The sequence below is a fragment of the Cynoglossus semilaevis genome, chromosome 1 (genome assembly GCF_000523025.1).
Source record: "Cynoglossus semilaevis isolate Cse_v1.0 chromosome 1, Cse_v1.0, whole genome shotgun sequence".
Lineage (NCBI taxonomy): Eukaryota > Metazoa > Chordata > Actinopteri > Pleuronectiformes > Cynoglossidae > Cynoglossus > Cynoglossus semilaevis.
The window spans coordinates 10,802,080-10,823,074 of NC_024307.1; the positions used below are offsets into that span (position 1 = coordinate 10,802,080).

A 20,995-nucleotide genomic window follows, 5' to 3' on the forward strand; every position below is an offset into this window, starting at 1 on the left:
CAAATGAGGGACATGAAAAATGTAATCATCATCACCATTATGGTGCTCATTTATGCAGCACCGCTCTGGTCACATTTACACTTCCATAATTACAGCAAATAGCGCCAACCTGCTCTCTCTCCGCCTGCCTCCTCTCCTCCTCTCGGCGGAGCTGCTCCATTTCCTCGTAGCGCCTCCTCTGCTCCCTCTCGTGCTGTTTCCTCAGCTCACGTTCTCGCTGCTGCTGCTGCAGAAGAACGACAGACAGCTGAGCGCGGCTGCATCGTCTGAGTCCTGTCACCTTCAATGGAAGTCTCGGCAGATTCTCACTAAAATGTGCCACTGTGTGAAAATGAACTCAGAGTTCATTTCCATACCTTTATTAATATGTTTTTACATTTTCTTCCACAGTATGAGCACAGAGCACCTCCACATCATCATGCTGTACCTCCACCTCCTTGTCACAGGAAAGGTGTTTTCTTCATTAGACGTGTGATTTAAAATTATCCAGTTAATATGGCTGAAAAATATTTTTTATTACTAAAATAATTGGTCTTTCTTTGTCTATGGCACAGTGACAGGCAGAAAAAATAATTACTCTTCCACTAGGTGGCAACAGATAAGAAAGAGAAAAAAGAGAGACTCAGAGCTGAGTTGTTTGTCTTTCTTCAATTCCTACATGTACTTTATATCTGGATTCAAAAAAATGAAACACTGCACTATTGCCCCCTAATGGCCATGTCCATCCAGTCTATACTCTAAATCAACGGTCCCCGGACCGTGGACCGGTTAAATGTCTGAAATTCTTTTCACGGACCGGCTTTTAATAAAATAATAACACCGGCATAAAAACTGGTATTTCCTAATAATAATTATGAACGTTAGCCACTGTGTGTGCAACATTATTAGCAGCGTCTTCGTAACATTGCGCTTTTCTTTTAATGCAAAATGCTAGGTCTCCAAGAAGAGAAGCGGTTTTGAAGACTTAAAGTTACGTAAGTTATGCATTCTTCCTGTGCGGCCCGGTACCAATTGACCCACGGACTGGTGCCGGTCCACAGCCCGGGGTTTGGGGACCACTGCTCTAAATGAGATCAAGGGATAGTTCACTCTTTGCCTCCTAACCTCCTCCAGTCGCCTTCTCTGCTCCTTCTGCTCCTCAATGCGTTTCTGCCTCTCAGCCAGCAGCAGGCGCTTGTGCTCTTCATTCTGCTGTTGCTCCAGCTGTTGCCGCCTCTGCGCCTCCGAGCGCTCCTTATTGGCCAGCTGCAGGCGCAGGAAGTCCCGTCTGAGTGTGGACTCACCGGGGATGTTGATGATGGAGCTGAGCATGGAACCAGTGAAGGGACACAAGTTTGAAAAGTGTTGACAATTAGAAAAAAATCTCCACGTAAGAACAGACACTGACCTGGGTTCACCCATCTCTCTTTCTTCATCCTCCTCCTCGCTGCCGCTGTACTCGTACTCCGTCTCATCTGAAACAGGCAGCAGAATAGAAGTTGAGGAGAAACGTTCGAGGGATCAGATTCATTCCACTGCTCTATTTTACATTTTTCACTTGAATTACTTTCGTTCATTACTAAACCCCTCACGATTTTGGCATTCACAAACCCTGACTCCTTGAGGGCACTTCTTTTTAGCGCTTTTGAATAAGAGTATAAATTCCAATTTTACTATGTGTATCGAAGTGGAGAACATTAGCTCCCAGCGTTTTCACTCAAACAGCTGCTCAAAGCAGAAACGGTGGTAGAAGCAGCTCGTCCTCCCCTCCTGACAGCTGCCAAGAGGCTGAGTCTCTAAAGTGGTGAGACGTTTCTGAAAATCATCACCAACGAAAACCTCATTTAAGGCAGATATCGGCAAGATCGTTTCAGTTTTTTTTAAATGCATTTTAAATCCAAAAACAGTAACATGAGTTCAGAATCCATAAGTTTCCCCAAGTGAAAACTTAGCTAGCGCTTATAACTCACTGAGCTTTGAAGCCAGACTGGAAAAATACATTAGCACTTAGTGCAGTTCTACATGGCAAAAGTTAGTGAAGAAATATACAAAAAAATAAAAATAAAATAGAAGTTAGCTAAAGTCACTCTAAACATGAGGACAAAATGGCTAAAACGAGAGCAAAAAAGTCACCCAAACCTAAATGTTAGCCTGAAAAAGCTGACTATATGAGTGAGACCAAAAAAGTTACAAATCACCCAACCTAAACGTTAGCCTGAAAAAGCTGACTATATGAGACAAAATGTCAAATTATGGCTAGAACATGCAAAACCCTAGCTAAATATACTACATTTCACTACAATTTAAAACAAGCTAAACATCATCCCATGTAAAGAGGGCCATAAAATAGAAAAATTAAAAATAATCAGCAGTCTGCTAGTAGCTTGTAGTTAGCTAAACTAGCATAAAGGTAGGCTGGTAACTACCGTATTACACTAGCATAAAACCTGTCCAAATGTCACAAGTGGTTCAGACATTGGACAGTTCTGGCTACCGCTGTTATTTCTCAGACACTTTATTAGACCATAAGGAGAACAGAGAAAACTGGTTTGATCTGCTCTTAATTTACCTGAAGACAAACAAGGGTTTTTATAATAAAACAGAAATGGAAATGTTTTTACATCATTTAAATGTTATTGGTGTTTTGCACCTCAGGGTATCTCAGAGTAATTTGAGTGTAGGAGAGCAAAGAAAAAAAAGTCTAAAAAAAAAAAAAAAGGAAGAGAAATGTTTTCCAAAAAGGAATCACAAAGTTCTCAGAGTTAATTCGCTGGGAAACCAGAAAAAGTTCCGGAAGGACCTGGCTCAGCATTTGAGAGCTTTTCTGAGACTGAGCCAAGTTTGATCCTCCTCAGGTCCAAAGACGTTTGATCAGGACTGGCTGCTGATGGGCACCAGGCAAAAACAGTGCTTTTTAGAAAAGGAATCATGGTAAAATGTGGTGAGAAATATATGGTTCAAATGAGGAAATAGGACCCAATTCAATGGAAAAGTAAATATTAGTGAGTGTATTTAAATGAAAAATACATTTCAGTTTTTATTAGTTTAATTAAATGTGCTGTTGTCTTTCCTCAGTGGAACTTAAATTAATTATGGGATTTTAATTTAACCTAAATCAAGCCAGCCTCGCTTTATGGATACAATTACATCACAGCTGAATGGAATTAGTGCTAACAGGAAGCTAACAGCAACCAAGGCACAAAAAGGACAATTGTTTAGTCAACTTTTTTATGAATTACCCACAATTCACACATTCACTTACCATTCTTTATATACTTAAAAATCCTGACAAACTACTCTAAATTTTTTTAGGCGTTTTCAACCCTGTGGCTTTAACAATGGTGAGGCTAATTTATGGACTTTATGGATCTTTCTGTGTATATACCCCATGTTACTGAAAAAAAATCTTTCTGTGTATATACCCCATGTTACAACGTGGACACCTGCGGCTTATGGAGAAGTGTGGCTTACATATTATTATTTGTTTCTTTTTTTTTATTATTTAGTGAGTGCAGGTTACATACAGGTGCGGTCAATAGTCTGTATGGCTGTCCCTTTTACTTGCACGTCTGTCTAAAACACTGTTTCCAGGGTCTTTTGTGCATGGTTGCCCTCTGTGTTCTAGGATCCAGTTCCCCCCCATAGTCCAAACACATGCAGATGGGGTTTGGTTTAATTGGAGACTGTGAACTGTGAATGGCACTTCCGAGTGAGAATGTCTGAATGGCTGTTTGTCCCTTTACATCGGTTCTGTGAGAAAGTATCAGTATGAACTGGCACCGGCTGATCCCATTGGTCCTTATATGAAAAGAGCTATAGCTAATTGATGGATGGTTAGGCTAAGGTGGAGAGTGGAAACTCAACTCCCGCCTTTCTTTGACAACACATTTGTACAACAATCCTTTAGGGTCAGGTCAATGCCGAAGAAGCGGTGTTTTGGTCACCCAGCTCCTCTGAGCCTTTGATATATTCTCCTCTTTTTATTTTTACCTTAACCTTTACCAAGCCAATCAAATGAAATAAAAAGTTGCTCCTGATCTTTATCCTCACCCCTCTCTCCTCTCTTCTTCTTGGTGCGGTCGATGTGGTCTTTGAGCTGGATGCGGATCTGCCTCTCGTTGGGCAGGTCTCTGATGAAGGGGTGTTTGAGCAGCTGCTCAGTGCTGGGTCTCTGACTGTGGCTCTTCACCAGACAGCTCTCTATGAATGACTGGAACTTCTTTGACCTGAGACCACACACCAACACATAGTGGATATGAACTGTTTGTGACAAGGGGTTCCTGACAGTGACAGCGCGATGTGAGTGACACGTTTGTATTTATGCATCTTTGTATTTTTGTTCAAAGATAGTCAGATATAATACAAATGACTGAAAATGTTAATTAAACTCTTAAGGCTACAGTACATAAAAACAAAATATTTAGTTGTAGTATTGTAGTATCAGTATAGACATACACAAAAAGTTTTTTGAGCTATTGTTAATATATAAGCTATACTAGCACATGTAGCTGATTAAAATTAAGTCACACCAGAAATGACTTAAGGAGTTAAGTAAAATCACAAAAAAATGACAACTTTCAAATAGATTAGAAATAGTTAGATCTTTTGCCAAAATCTGTTAATAAAAAGTTAGCTTTAGCTAGCTATTCTAGTTCATAAACAAAACAAAAGTGCTAACTTGCTTTCAAATGTTATTTGATTTGTTGAAAAACGAATGGAAAAAGTATCAAATGCCCTTAAAGCGAATTTTAATAGGAGAAAAAAAAACCTATAAATATTCCTGGTGTAATACTTGTTCATAAAAGGTAGTACAGCAATGAGGTAAAATCTAAAAAATATTTCATAGCACATACAAATATAAGGCTATCATAGCAACAGCTTTTTATTATTATTCTAAAGTATCTGCGATTGTTTATTTTTGAATTTAGAGAGTATGAATGTTAAAATTAAACCAATCAAAAAATCCTTAAATAACAAGTAGTTATACATGGGGACTTTACACAAATTATACATTTTTGTCTTGCATTCCTTCTAATCCCACCTTTTAGGACAAAACACACACTCTCACATATACATGGAAAAGTACACGTGCAATCACCACTCACCACTTTTTGGACTTGAGCCTCGGTGCTGGGTTGCGTGGGATGAGGAAGAGCGCTCTCATCGGGTGCATGTCACACAGAGCTGCAGAGGCAGAGAGACACTTCAGTCAGTCAGTAAATGCTGTCGCATCACTCTCTCTCTTTCTGTTTTTTTTTATTACCATACCTCAAAATATTATTACAAGTACTGTGCAACATGTACTAAATATTAATGAGACATCACTGTGCATTGTTACTCAGTCTAATGGTCTTACTGTCTGTGTCCAAAGGTTAACTGTGCACTCACAAACAGGAATCATTTTGTTGACGTGGTACCAAATGTTTTCTAACAGGTTTATAGACGTAGACTTCTAATTTAATTATAGACTAATACATGTTTATGTCTATGGACTGTTACGATATGCTAAAAGATGCATTTACAGGCTAATTTGCTGAAATACACAGAGGTCAAAATGTTAGCGTGGAAATGGCAGACTAATAATTCCAGTTGTAGATTCATTTTGGAACCAGTCAGCTTTCATCCCCATCATCTGTCTGACTGAATCCACTTTCTAAAAAAAGTACAGTTCATGTACAAGTACACTTGTTTCTCAAATATTAATAGTACAAAATGAAGCGCTAGACGGCTGCTGCATCCTACACTGTTACCAAAAATAAACCATCAGCTACTGTAGCGCCGGCCCGTTAATAAATGTAGGTTTATGTGTCAGGAGACTTGGAGCTTGTTCTCATAAAGAATAAGAACAAGCACTGGCAGGAATGAGATTTTTGACAGATGAAAAGATGACTGTAACTGAAGGATTTTGGGCAGAAGACCAGCGATCTGACATCAAATTTTATACCCTGCAGCTTGGCTTCCATTAAAATGTGTGGCTCGAGATAAGTTGTCCTGTCCAGAGTTAAATTATCATCATCAACTCCAGCAGCGTCTGGGAAATGATGTGAGTGAGGGTTACGTACGTGGTGCACCTTCAGCCATCTCGATCGCCGTGATTCCCAGGGACCATAAATCACTCTGCAATGACAAAAGCCACGGCTCATAAATACTATAAATATTTGTGATGATAAAACCAGGCAGGAAAGACAGGGAGGAACAAAAGGGCTGACGCACCTTGAAATCATATGTGGCATCAGGGTTCTCGTCACATGCGATGACCTCCGGTGCCATCCAATAAGGTGTCCCGATAAATGTGTTTCTCCGACCAACTGTCCGGTCCAACTGGGCCGAAACACCAAAGTCCACTACAGGTTTGCAAAGAAACACACACGAGATTGTGGGTCATTACGAAGATTTCAGCTGTGTCAGATTTTTTTTTAATGCTGACTCAACAAGCCTCTTGAACACCTACAGTATCTTAATAAGAGATCTATGTCCATTTAGCAAAATATGAAGTTGACTAGTCTTAGTTTTTAAGGGGACGCATTGGTCAGAGGATCCAGGTTTGAAGCCCACTTTGGTCCACTGTGGTGAGTTGAGCACCAATTTTCTTTCTCTCTTGTGAACACTTTCTGAAAAGTGAACACTGTTCTCCAGGGATGCTTGGTTGTTTATGAGTCACTGCATGATCAGTCCACCTCTTCTGCCCGTGGACGACCTGGGTGTAGCTTCACGCAAACATGGCCACGGTTGAGCAGTAAGAAAGAAAAAGCTGCCAGTAAAACACTTGATCCATTGGAGTGTTTTTCATTTGTGTATATGCACTGTAAGGTACCGTATGCCATTCTGACAGGTATGGCAAACTGTCAGGACACTGGAGTACAAAATGCAGTCGAACCAAAAATGTTTGCGCCTCAGTCAGATCCCAAACAAGAAAAAGCCCCAGAAGAAAATCCAGAGCCAAGCTTGAACCTGTTGTTGAGAGGGCCACCGCAGTGAGCTGACACTCCAGAGATACAACTTTTATGCGGGTGTTACAAAAGGTCTTCTGTTTGGGAAACTGATACATTTTCAAAATTGTTTATTTTGAAGGAAAAACAAAAACAAAAACAACATGAGAGCTTCATGGTGCAAAGGAAAAACGAAACCTTAAAAAAGTCCTTTGAAAATTCATAAAAAATAAATATATCACCAAAAAGAAGTAACGTCCTCAACCTGCAGCAGTTTTCTCAATTTACCAACACCCCCCCCCCACACACACACACACACACCTGGACTGTATAATTGTCTCCCCAGTGAGCCTTAAAGGGAGAGAGGAAGAGAGTTCCCTCTTCAGCAGTCTGCACCATGAACAGCAGCAAAGCTGCGGGGAGATGAGCTGCATGGAGCTCAGCATAAAGGAAGTCAAAGATACACAGAGGTCCACAGAGACACACACTCCTGAAACCTCACACCTTTGTACTCGCGCTCACTCTCGATCCTAAAGCTGTTTTATAAAGTCAGCTTGGATGACAGACTGACCTAGTTTGACTTCCGCGTTCTCCGTCAGCAGGACATTCTGTCCCTTGATGTCTCGGTGGATGACCTTGTGCTGATGGAGATGAGTCAGACCCTGCAAACAGTGACAGAGACACAACATTAGGTTATTGGCATGATCATTTCAGCCACAGCTCTTTTGAACACACCAGTGTTTGACTATGTCCATGAAAGGAAAATTGGACCAAATCCAAAGCCCGTATTTCATTTCACCTCCTTTACATCGCAGGTGTTTTCAGATAACCCTTTGTCTCGCTGAGTTCCAATGTTGTTGAGTAGTTGTTCATGATATTTCTATATATCCACAATCAGACCCCAGTGTGGACAGTCTACAGCCCTGTAGACCAGTGTTTCCCAACCACTGTGCCGTGGCACACAAGCAGGACGCGGGAGACCAATCGGTGTGCTACTAAAATTAAATTGGTCTGAGAACTACTATTTTTTTGTTTAGTGCAAATACTGTAATTTTTTTTAACTCATCTATGACACAGTGACAATACTCTTCCTGTAGATGGCAGCAAATTATTAAAAATAGAGAGAGCGCTGTTAAAGAAGATCTCTGTGTGTATTTCTTCAATTCCTGCAAGTATATCATCATGTGCAACTAAAATGGCCGTGACTTCAAACCGAGACAGCAAATTGCAACAAAGTAAAATTAAACTACAAAATCATTATATTTCATTACTGATTATTACAATACTCCTTGGGACAACAGTCGACAGTCCTTCTGTATAGAAGACATGCAGCAAAAAAAAGTCCAAATGTCAGTCATTTGGATTTCGTTCCACACCAAAAGGCCATTCAGTGAATAAAACCAGTAAATATCCCCTTAATTATCAGGGATAGCTTAAAATAGCTAAAATCTAGTCAAAGAATAGCTCAAATGCTTATCAAAGTATGTAAATGTAGAGTACGTATAACAACCATATCGTGGCAAAAGCTGTTAAAAAATGTATTCTGAATTAACTTTTTTTTAAATTAATTTTAACTTTCTTGAAAATTAAAACAAAATGTAAGCACACAGAATTGAACTAAGAGCAAAAACCAAATGTTAAAAGTTGAATTTTCCACCCAGGTGGTGAAGACACTGAAGTACTCTCAGTACTACAGAGGTAGAGGGAAATATGAGAGTCAGCAGGCGTATAAAACAGTTAAAAGGAACAAAGTGGAGAGAAAAGAGGAAACGGCAGGCGCAGTATAAAACAGTTAAAGGGAACAAAGTGGAGAGAAAAGAGGAAACAATGAACAAAGCAGTGGAGGAATAGTTAACAAACAGGAAGTATGCTAAATGAATTCAACCTTTCCTCAGTTTGGACAACAACCGCGGCCAGAGAGCACTGATGTTGCTGTTTCCAGGTCTCATCTGAGGAACTGATATCACTCACCGGCAGGTTTTAGATTTTACAGATTAGATATGGAAGAGGAAGTCTGTTTTTATTCCAGGAAGTGCTGTGCCTTGTCCCAATTCAGAAACGTGAAGGAACAGCAACAAAAGGTGCCACGATGAGCCAATTGATTGAAACTGATCTGTATTTTCTGTATTTCATTTAAACAGTCATAATTACAGGGTTATTTTAAAGCATTCAGACACGGACACCCACCCTGAGAATCTCTCTGCAGATGTACGCTGTCCACTCCTCTTTCAGAGAATTTCCCTTCGTGTTCTTGATCAAGTCCGTCACTGAGCCGGCTCCACAGAACTCCATGACCAGCTAAACACACACACACACACACACACAGGATTGATCAGACCAGCAGGACTAACATTGTGGGTTTATTGGACACGCACCATCCAATGATGTTATCAGGTGAAATGATATATAAATGTACAACATAAGGGCCACACGGTGGCGGAGCGGGTTAACAGACCCAAGGTGTGAATGCTGGTGTGAATGGCTGTTTGTCTCTTGTCTAGTGTTTTTTCATTGAGAAATGTAATGACATCCATCTTCCACTTGTCAATGTCCCAGCCGTCCTTTTGACACAATGCCGATCTGTACGTGTGTATTTATAGCCAGTGAGCAGTGACTTTTCAAAATATTATAAATATAATGGAGAGATACTTGTCTGTGAATTATAAATCCAATGAAAATCTTAACACTATAAATCGAGCCCAACCTATGGTACATAAGAAAATTAACAATCAGGCAGGACTTAACGTGTCAACAAGCAAAACTACAAAAAATCTTTTGGCGTCTTCTTTGTACCAAGGAATGGTTGAGAACAAATACTAACTGGCACCCAAATATTATTAAAAAAAATTATAAAAATTATAGAAAAAAGTTATTTCAATAAAGGTTTAACTGTAAAAATAACTACTGTAAAAATAATAATAATAATAATTGTCCCCGTCCTTTGCTGTCCTTTGCTGCACTGCATGGCAATGAACAAGGTTTGCAGCCAAAACTTCAGCTGGTCACTTCTGGCTTGGTTTCAAGCTCCATTTATCATCACTCAGGCTTAAAAGGGAGAGAGGAAGTTAGTGAGTAACTGCCAGACGCTGTTCATCCAGTATTCAGAAAACACACACAAAAAACTATATGCAAAAAAAATAAATAAAAAAATACAACACCACAAAAAAAACAAAAAAAAAAATAAAATGAAAAAATACACCACAAAAAAAACAAAAAAAAAAATTAAATAAAAAAATACACCACAAAAAAAAAAAAAAAAAATCAAAGAAACAGTCGAAGTCGTGCATCTCCTGAGGCTACGTGAATTATGCAGCAGAAAGTGCTGTACTCATGTTTATACACTATATTTTCTCCATGTGCATGTGTGTCCTCCCATTGTTGTGTGATGAATGTTCCGGAATGAATAGATAGTTCCCTCAGATCACGTTACCCACATGATTTATTGCAGCAGCCAGTCGACCACCGACTCATTTGTATCCCTTATATGTTTTCAACGCATGCATATGCGTAAAAAATGCATAAATATATATGCTTTTACTGTTCGTAGTGCTCTGCACACATAAATAAATTATACGCTTATTTCTTCTACATGACAAACAGAGGGGGAACAGAAACCGACTTTTTTCAGCATTATTAACACAGCTATGATCACCGTCGGGTTGACGAGGTTCGTACCCAGAGCTGGTCGTCGATGCCAGGAGGATTTTTCTTGATGAAGGCTCCGTAGTAGGTGGCGATGTTCCGGTGGTGACTGTACTTCTTCAGCATGTTAATTTCTGCTTTAATCTCCTCTTCCTCATCCTGACACGCACATAAGAGGGGACAAAAACATTAGAGCGTGAACTGCACTTCTGACAAACACGTAGTGTTTACGTTAGCAGCAGGCCACAGGTCAGGAGGTCCAGGTCCTTTTCCAGTGTGATACTGTTTATTCACAGAAAGGAAAACTTTTCTAGATAGCACCGTTTTATACTGCATAATAAAGTGTGTATTTACTGCTTAAATATCAGCTCCTGTTGGTTCAATTGTACCGTGTAAATAGGTTCTTATTATTTAGGCAGGCAATAAATGTTGGCAAAAATATGTCAAAACTCTTGAAAGGTAACAAAGAAATAGCTTTTTTTGTAATTGTAGCCAAATGTTTAAGCAGAGATTGTTTTTTTTTTTAAGCAAAATTTGCTTAAAAAAGCAACAAAATAGTACAATTTCAGATAAGATGTCTCTGGTCTAAGCAAATATCGATCCACAAAGAGCCTAACAAATAGCAAAAGTAAAGCAAAAGTAAGCTACCCCCGCGGTCCCCCAAACAGAAGATATAGTGTTAGGTTCACTGGATTGCTTCCCAAACAGATTAGTGATTAAAAAATTCACAGTCTTTGAAATCTACACAGGCTGCCACAGGAGGCGCCACTAAGTGTAAGTTTCCTCTGGGGAAAAAAACCCAGGACCTTCTGTGTGTAAGGCAGGTGTGATAACGGCTACACAATGGAACTACTGCTGTACGTAGTCAAAGGTTAGCTTAAAGTGCATAATGCTACAGTATACAAAAAAAGAAAACATAAGAAAAAACTTAATCCCATATAGCTGAAAAATTGAAGTATCTTAAATAACTTAAAGATATGAGTAAAACACCGACTAAATCTAAAATTTGGGCTAACGTCGTTTTTTTTTACCTGCGTTTGCTCCAATCTGTCCAAAAGAAGAGATTTGGGCTAACGTCGTTTGCTCCAATCTGTCCAAAAGAAGATGAAAAGAAAATGCTTCATAATTACATTTATTTCCAAGGGTCATAAATTCCCAGCTGTTGGAAACAAGCTGTAATAAGTGACTGTAATATTTACTGAGATAATTAACCTCTCATTCATTAACTTCTGTGTCTGACAATCAGCCTGTGATTACATATAAATGAAGACAAAACCACGAGCTGATTGAAACAGAAGCCGTTCATTTCATTCGGTGGCTTTTTTTAATGTAATTTTCAATCGTTATTTAACACTGCCGTTCACTTACAGAGCGTTGATTCACACCATCATTCAAACAGCGTTTCTTCCACTGCCCTTATTCACTCTTCATTACTTCTGTTTCACAGCTCAAACCGTTCTTCCATCTTCACACACCTTTCTGAACCCAACATGTTCACTTCCTCATCCATTCATCACCACTTCATGCTCTCAGTCATTCATCTCTTCATCAGCTGATTGGCTGCTCCATAACTGAGGGGCCTTTTGTTGTTTTGCTGGCAGCCGATTCCAAACGACATAAGGGTAGAATGAAAAAGACTTTCTAAATATAGACGAGATTCTCTGTGGCTTTAACACACACTCGCCTGAGACCACAGTGATGAACCAGAAGCTCGCAGAAAAAGACTTTAATATCAATGTCCTCGTTTTCTGACAATCACACAAGGGTTTCACTGCTGCTAAGGCATGCTAACAATGGTAATAAAACTCCGATCTGAACGTTCCAAAACACCAGAGTTACTGTAACAAGTTTAAAATAAATGGTCAAAATAAATGAAAGGAATAAAGGGTTGTAGAAAAGTAAAAAGAGGTGAAGCAAACAGTGCAAATAATATAGTGGAAACATCCATGCATTAAGGCTCTCTCTATGTCTGTACGTTTAAAAAATACTATATATATATGAAACATAAGCCTAAAAAATAGCCAAGAAGACAAACGTTTATTTACTAATCAAATTCAGGACAAAATGCATTTCAGTTGAATTAAAAATTGAATTGAAAATTAGAAATGCTGAAATTAGCCTGATGGCTACAAGTTAGATGTAGGTTAATCAAAAGGGAACAAAAAATATAAAAAGGGCAAATGCATGAAATAGCCAAAAAGAGGAAAATTACTTACAAGTAAGGAATCTAATAAATCTAAAAATTTAAAACTTAACAAAATTTCAATCACTTATTAAAGACTCCTAACAGAAAAACCAAATCCCACCCATTCAGGGCCAAACGTTCAAGACAAGACATGAGCTGAAGTTTGGATGTTAAATGTGGTTCTTACCCCAGTGACATCCATGACCTTGATGGCCGCCAACTGCCCAGTCTTAACATGACGACCCTGTGGGGGGAGGAAGAAAAATGAAAGTTTCTCAAACAAAATGAAAATAAAAACGCAGCATTTGTTGAGGTACAGAACATTTTGTCAAACGATGATACCGTCTCAGCACCAAAGCAAACAGTGACCATTAAGAATCCATTCAAATGAAACATTTTACAGCAAGTACTAGAACCAAGTACGTATTAGTACTAATACATTCAGGACTTTTTCGTTAGCTTAACTCCTGGTCAATGGTGAACACAAGAAAGTCAATACAAAAAAACATTGGTTATCATATCTGCAATATCGGCAACAAGAGTCAGATATTTATTAGTTATCAGATTTAAAAAAAAAAACAAAACATTATTGCGCGTCTGTAGTTTGGTAAGATGACATTGAGATGCAGCAGATGAAACAAGTCAAAAGAATCAGGAGAGTGGGCTGCGAGGACATGCCCGTGTGGTTGATGTGCAGCCCAGCATTAGTTCAAAAGGCTAACAGGACACACAAGAACCACCGACGGCTGTTCATTTTCACACGTCTGGACTTTACTGATTAGACGGTCACAGTGGAAACACCACCGCTCTGCAGCAGTGGCACCAACAAACGGACAAACAAACAAATAACTAACCCTGGCTGGAAACAAGAGGGGCAGGAGCGTTCTCCTGGAGGAGCCGTTATAAAGCAGATGGCATTAAGGCTCTGCCTCTAAAGCGCCTCCTCGGGGCCTAAATCAAGGGGACGTTCTGATAATGAGCACTGCAGCTCCAACACAAGCAGGGGGGAAATAAAAACTGGAGCTGTGTTATGGCCGAAAGTTGGAGGTTTCACTGCTGTGCAGTTTGTTTGGAGGGTGTTGTTCAATAATGCAGAAACCGTCTCTCTGTTCACTACTTCCTCTACTGTTTTAATGCACTTTTTAAAACTTTGGTTATAAACCATTAGCTTTTTTTGGTTTTGGTTGATTACCAGAGAGACCATTAGCGCCCCCTTCAGTCAGACGTATGCAGCCTTAGAAGTGTAATACATTTTCGAATAGGGTTGACCAACAGTTGCGCAAATTCAAGGGTATTTAAGAACTTGGAATACCTCTATAAAAATTATAACAGATCTGATAAATGAGGAACTAATTAAGTAACGATACTGCCACATACTGCAGTACACAAGCTGTTTCACTATGTAGTAATCGTTACAGTAATATCTGATCACAGAATTGTCATTTTTGATATTAACCCTCAATTTCTGTCAAAGAAGATAGTACGACTCTGTTCCTCTGGACTTGATGACGATTTGTAACTGGAATAGAGTTAGACCTTTCAATTGTCCACTCTGTCAGGATCCAGCACAATGCCAAACAAGCAGCTCTGAATTGTGAAGAACTGTGTCCTGACAGAACAAGGGCTGGAAAGTTTGAAGAGGGATTTCTCATTAGGATCAGTCTGGCCCCAATTTCATCCAGTACAAGGAGCGGCTTTGTTGGAGTCCAACAATGGGATTACAGCCACTTATAAACCACACATTCTGACACACACATGTACACACACACACATATACAGTCAGATGTCCCAGTTTTTTCCCATAGCTGACACAGAAAGACAGTTGAATCCTTCCATACACCCACATCTGCACAGAGACGTACGAGGCGGGAACAGAGGGAAGAGTGACTTCAAGAGAGAAGCACAGAATGAGTTAAGCGTGCGTCATTAGAGCCGCAGAATGATTCATTACTTTGAGCCACTTTGTGACCTCCGTGTTATGAATGAGAACACGCGAGAGGAGCAGGAGCAGCAGCACTGGCCATTCATCTTCCTTCCTCTCCGTTCTTTGTACTCACCACGTCTCACCAACCTCAATGGACTCCTCATTGTTTAGTATAGTTTTTGTTTTTAAATATTGTATTTATTTTCTTTAAGACCATTTTATCATTTTGTCTCACCCATGTTTAGAAAAAAACTAAAAACTGGCTTTTTTTTTTTTTGAAATTAATTCCAACTGCGATATTAGGGGAGTTGTATATAATATTGTATTTGTTTTCTTTAAGATCATTTTATAATTTTGTCTCACCCAAAAACTAAAAACTGGCTTTTCTAAGAAATTCATTCCAACTGCGTTATTAGGGGAAACAAAAAATAAAAAGTCTAATTTAGAGAGAGAATTTACCTGAGCCAACACCCATCTGGCCAGCTTTGGTGCAAAGGTATTTATGTGTGGCATCAAAACAGAACCAGGGCTAAAATACTGTACTGGTGCTCTTTTTGCTCATTTGTTAATTAATTAAAACGATTTGAAACTGATTTACCAATTTCACTGATTGAAAAAGTCAGTGCATGTTCATCTCAGCTTAGATTTCAAACAACCTCAATAACTTGTTAGTAAGTTACTAATTTAGAGAGAGAATTTACCTGAGCCAACACCCATCTGGCCAGCTTTGGTGCAAAGGTATTTATGTGTGGCTTCAAAACACAACCTCAATAACTTGTTAGTAAGTTATTAAGTAAAAGTAAGCTGATGATTAACATGTACACAGATATATATAATTTTAATTAAATGTTAACACAGAGTTTACAGAATTGTAGTTAAAATACAAAAAAAAATCAAGTCATCGACAAAGAGAAAGCTAAACGTTCACTAACAATCTGCTCTTAGATAGCTAAACCTTGCTAATAACTATTAGATATCTGCTCTTAGCTAAACCTTGCTAATAACTATTAGATTACAGGATGCTAGCTGTGCAGTAAAAAGAAAGAGTTGTGTTTGTGTGACTCATAGATATGGTTTACAAAATGCTGCTAGAAGAAAGACATGTATTAGCAACAATTCATTGAGCTTTAACAGGAAGTTTATGTTTACTTATGTAAAGCTAATAAAAAAATGTAGCCTTATCTTGTTCTATGTGACACTAACCATCTAAATCTTGTGATTGTAAGATTGTTGTAGAACCCTAAAATACTCAACATTTATTTGACCTAGCTTATCTAGATACCTAGTTTCTTTTGTTGGGATAAACTAAGCTCCATTAAAAAAAAATGAAAACAGCATATTGGACTAAAAATGTTAGCTTTAGCAAAAGAAAAGCTTCGTGCTATAAACTAGGCGAACAGATATCATTCCTTTGTTAGCGATGCCTGAATCACTGTATTCAGCATCACTGAGCCTCACGACCTCGTTCAGCTTCTCTCTCTCTCTCTCTCTCTCTCTCTTACTCATTTGTGCGATGTTTTGCCTGATTTGACTCTCTGACCTAAATCCTCAGCTCCTCACATGTTCCCTCTGGCTCTCTCTCACTATCTAACCCTCTTAACTTCTCACATTCCCCTCGTTAAGCCTTTCCATTATTTGCTTCTTCTCCTCCTTCTACACGTCTGGCCTATAGTTCTCTGCCGATTCCTTGTCTCCTCCAGTCTCCATCTCCCCTCGTCGTCTAACGCCTCACAGCTCAGACCAGTGGCCTGTGAAAAGTGGGTCCCATCCAACATGAATAGGGCTGAGCTGAACAAGGTAAGTGGCTGAAATACAACGTTCAGCTGCGGGTCTGACAACCAGGTATGGCACAAAGCACTGTTTTCTTGCCGCCTTCTCTACATCTTCTACAAACCCTCAATGTCACCGACATGAGTGAAGAAAACAGACATACACACTGTGGAATCCTCCTGTCTGACTGTGTTGTACATGTAGCAATAGCTAAGATCATCACAGCAACACTAGCAGAGGTTTGTTGAAATTCTAAAAACTATGTGTGGAGGTTATACTGACGATTGATCTCTTTTTACCCAACAGTAAAAAGTCTGTTGCTGTGTTTTGGTTTTGCTGCTAGCAAGAAAACGTGATACTACAGTACAGGAAAAGCAGGATATCCTTGCTTTAGGTAAAGTACAGGGGGTCCTCACTTTACGGCATCCTCAACACACAGCGTTTTGTTAACGTTGCCTCACCCCTACATACAAGACGGCTCTGTTTACATTCACCAGTGGCACGTCATGTTTTTTTGCTCATAAGCATGGTTTGTCAAACCAAACTGTAGAGGACAACGTAGGATTCATTGAAAAGCAAAAGTTTCCTGACCAACAGGTTCTGATTTCCTACATATTTTGCGATATGTAATATGCAATTGTAAGCAAATTCTGACTTACAGCGAACATTCAAATTATGTCACCGCTTCGAACTGAACCCTGACGTATGTTGAGGACCGCCTGTATAAGGGGGTGAAGGAATAAATGAAGGTTAATTTAGCAAGCAAGAGAAACACTCAAAAGTCCTTCGTAAACAAGTCAGCTCTAAAGGAAAATTATTTTCAGCGAATAAGAAGAGCCGTCTCCCAGAGAGCAAGAGCTGAATCATCAGCGGCTTCTGCTGCGCTTAACTGAATCCTGTATCACAAATACAGTGATTTCTTATGTGGTGGATGTTCTGATACGTCAAACTCTACACAAGCTGGTACTGTATAACTGGACCTAAAAGCCAATGTATGTTAGTGAGCTACTCAGACACACAAAATACTGTTTCATATCATAGATTTTCCTGCACCACTCAACCAAATCTTTGTGAAGCATCGCGTACACCTGTCAAAAGTGCAAGACGACTGAAAATGCTCCCCCGCCAGGTGCGTATGTTTGATACCAGACCAAGTCGAATACTTTTGCTTCGCTTCAGTGGAGCCTGTGATAAAGTGTGATGGTGACAGTGGACTCATGTCAAACTGATCTCCAATCAGCCTCCAGACAGACAGACATGACTGTAGCTGCAGGTCAGTGTTTGTTTTACTGTTGTACAGAACATCAGATGTCAACATTAACTGATGTTGGTTTTTCTCTGAATGTATGGTCTGACTTTTGGAGGAAAGAAGATTTTTTCATACAAAGCATGTAACGTCTGCTGAAGCCTTTTTGTTTGTTATGAGAGTGACATCATCTGAATCCAAATGACCCTGTCAATCATTCTGTCTGCAACCACAGGTTTGATTATATAATGATCTCCTTTTCACTTGTCCTTTCATCTGCACGATGACACCGATGTCAGAATGACAACATTGGTGTCGCTTGCTGTACTACCATCACGATTGCAAACCACTCCACCTGCTGGAGGACAGTGGTAGGCCTGTTAACAAGACAGCAGCACAGCTGGAGAAAATCAAACCAGGAGTGAATGTGATTTATATTTTTAATTCTTTTTTTTATCATCATCAACATATTTACATGGAAACCATTTCTTTTCTGTTTAACCAAAACTAAAATATCAAAAGTTAGGAAATTATTAAAAAATGGCCATGGACAAATGGACACAGTAGGGGGCAGCAATGCAATCAGTACTCTATCAGATACCATTAAAACAACCTGACAGCAAAATGAGAGACAGAGGGAGGGTCAGGACCAACACATTCACTGCCGAACTAAACAAAGTCTCACGTGTAATGAAACAGCACCTGTAATTCTACCTTTAGAGGAAGAAGAAAAAAAAAAATCGGTTCCACCGCGGTTTCACTGGACAATGACATTTTCAGTATTGTAACAGGCTTAACCTTTTAAAAGGTGGCTTTGCCACAGTAACTTTTATGTTACAAATATTGAACTTTAATGTTCAATATTGAACGTTAATATTTTTCATGAAGAGATCCATGTTGAAACAACCAGAGCCTCGACTTCATAGAGGTAATCATCAACAAATGTGTCCCACAGAACCATCCAATCCAGCCCACAACTGGATTCCAAACAACAAATAGCAAATAATATTGTTAGACAAAAATGTGATTATTTCATTTCGTTCGTTTCATTTGACTGTCTGCCCCCTCAAGGTGTCTGTCCATCCTACAAATATGGATGGTGACCCATTTGAAAGTACACAATGTTGACGTTAATTAACAAAGGTCGTGCTGATCTGAGTTATAGATTGAACCAGAGGAAATTCTCCAGGGGAAACACTCCGTACCTCGACACAACCTGCCTTTGGATTTCATGATAGAAATTACATTTTTTTTTCATTAAGGTATCAAGTGTGTGTGTGTGTGTGTGTGTGTTTGTGTGTGTGTAAACACCTGATTATTCTTCAGTTTGTGAGCATTTGTGTCTTCTTTGTCTCCACATCCCTGTCCTTGCCAAGTCAATTACACAGACACCTCTCTCAGCCACCACAGGACACATTTACTATGCAGGACACTTCCTGGTGTAGCCTAGCAACAGTCTTGGCTGTTCTGAGTACAGTGGGCACAGCACTTAGACACACAATTAAGTAAACACTTGTCTACTGTCCTGTTGTTGTTTAAATGAACGGTTGAAGAAGGAGCTGGAAGAGAAGGATGTGATTGAGAAACTAACGTGTAAATTAACAATATTTCACCATCAGCGCTGGATTTCACAGTCGGCTCTTAGGTCAGAGGAAGATGTCCAAACTTTCAACCTATTGTGTTATGTCGTGAACCCCAAAGGGATTTTCATTCCGTTAACTACACTTTTACTTCAACAAACTCCTGAAAACTTCATTCTGGACAACTATTAGCTAGTTCTGCTATTTCCTCACTATTTCAATGCTCAATTGTTAAATAATATTGGTTACCTTTTGGCAAATTCATTTTTTTTCTCATTTTTATTCATTTTTATAGCAACTTTAATCAAATTCTGGACTAACAAGTTTTAGTAGTTTTCATTTTATTGTATCACTTGTTCTAACAGCAGTTGTCACAGTCAGGCCCTACTGTATTTTGGATATTTGACCAAAATTAATTGAAAGTTTCTATACCTGATCCAAATAATAAAGCATTGTTTTTTTAACAAAAGCAATACATATTTTATTTTAGAGAGTGTATTTTATGTCCAAAAAATTTACATTTTGTGCCTTAATTTGTTTTTAGACACTGGTCACTGCTCTTTTGAAACATTTCCTTTAACAACAAGAGAAAGCACTAACTAGGCTTCATTTTTATTAAAATTCCTGACTGAATCAAAAATACTCTTCTGACAAAATGACTAATATTTGAGAACAGAAAACATGACTGTGTGGTAGGGACAGAAACACTGCCAGTGTCAGTACAGGTTGAAAAGTCATAATCTGGTTGGTATACCGCAGATAAACAAAAGTCAATCTGGTTGGTATACCGCAGATAAACATTTCCTGGGGGAAAACCCTGAGTTGACAACAAAAAGAAGAAACTCTACACTCAGATACATGTAGAGAAATGATTGTTTTGAAGCTGTGTTGTTGGTGAATAACACTACATGTGTAGATTAGATCAAACTAAAAGATTAAATGTCTTTGAAGAGTCACCACATGTCAGTGCAGAGAAACATTAACCTAAATTCAGCAAAACAAAAGCCAACGCATGTGACTGCGTACGTAAGTATAATCCTAATCTGTCCCCAGCATGCTCTGCAGGGAGAGAGACTGTCTGCATAGTAACAGCATCAGAAGAGAAGGAAACTATGGGATGTAGCCTGGAGGTCTGGCTGTACAGTATATGTTCTCTCTGTCTCCCTCTGACAGGGACAACCAAAGAAAAAAAATGAAAAAAACTCTTTTATATGCAAAGGACTTTGAATATATTTTACAGTTTAAGAGTTTTTTTCTATGTAACAAATAAGGAATCAAAACACAGCAGAAAAATAAGCGCAGCTCAGGAAGACACTGACATTGACGTTGCTAAAAGTTGCCTGTATATAGAATAGGCCCTGAGTATGCAATACTTAGTAAGGCAACAGAGAGTGTCTCAAAAAGTGTGGCCCAAAGAAGCTGAAGGCTAAACATTAGCATTAAATATCACAAAAAAAATGAAAATAAAAATAAAGCGAAGGCTAGCTGTGACAATGATAGCCATGTTAGCATCCGTACCTGACGTAGCAGATGAATAAATAAATGTCAACAAAAAAAATTAATAGTCAAAGCTTAAATTAGCCAAGGGATTGACTTTAAACTAGCAATAACAATTACAACTTAAGCTCAGTCAAGTCGGTTGCTCAAAGTTAGCAAATAAAGCAGGCAATAAAGGGTGAACTTTATTGCCTGAAATAGTTTGAAAACACACAAAACAAGTCCAAAGTTAACAGAAGGTTA

The 20,995-nt window shown here is 39.0% G+C and overlaps 1 protein-coding gene across 1 annotated transcript in view; it reads right to left on the minus strand.

Moving 5' to 3' along the window:
- Positions 1-20,995, minus strand: part of tnika (TRAF2 and NCK interacting kinase a) — a 75,531-nt gene that overhangs the window by 27,630 nt on the left and 26,906 nt on the right. The window contains 11 exon segments of the mRNA XM_017034099.2: positions 110-226; positions 1,105-1,303; positions 1,388-1,454; positions 4,030-4,205; positions 5,085-5,163; positions 6,042-6,096; positions 6,193-6,323; positions 7,480-7,570; positions 9,096-9,206; positions 10,584-10,709; positions 12,923-12,979. Coding sequence (XP_016889588.1) covers positions 110-226; positions 1,105-1,303; positions 1,388-1,454; positions 4,030-4,205; positions 5,085-5,163; positions 6,042-6,096; positions 6,193-6,323; positions 7,480-7,570; positions 9,096-9,206; positions 10,584-10,709; positions 12,923-12,979 — 1,209 coding nt within the window.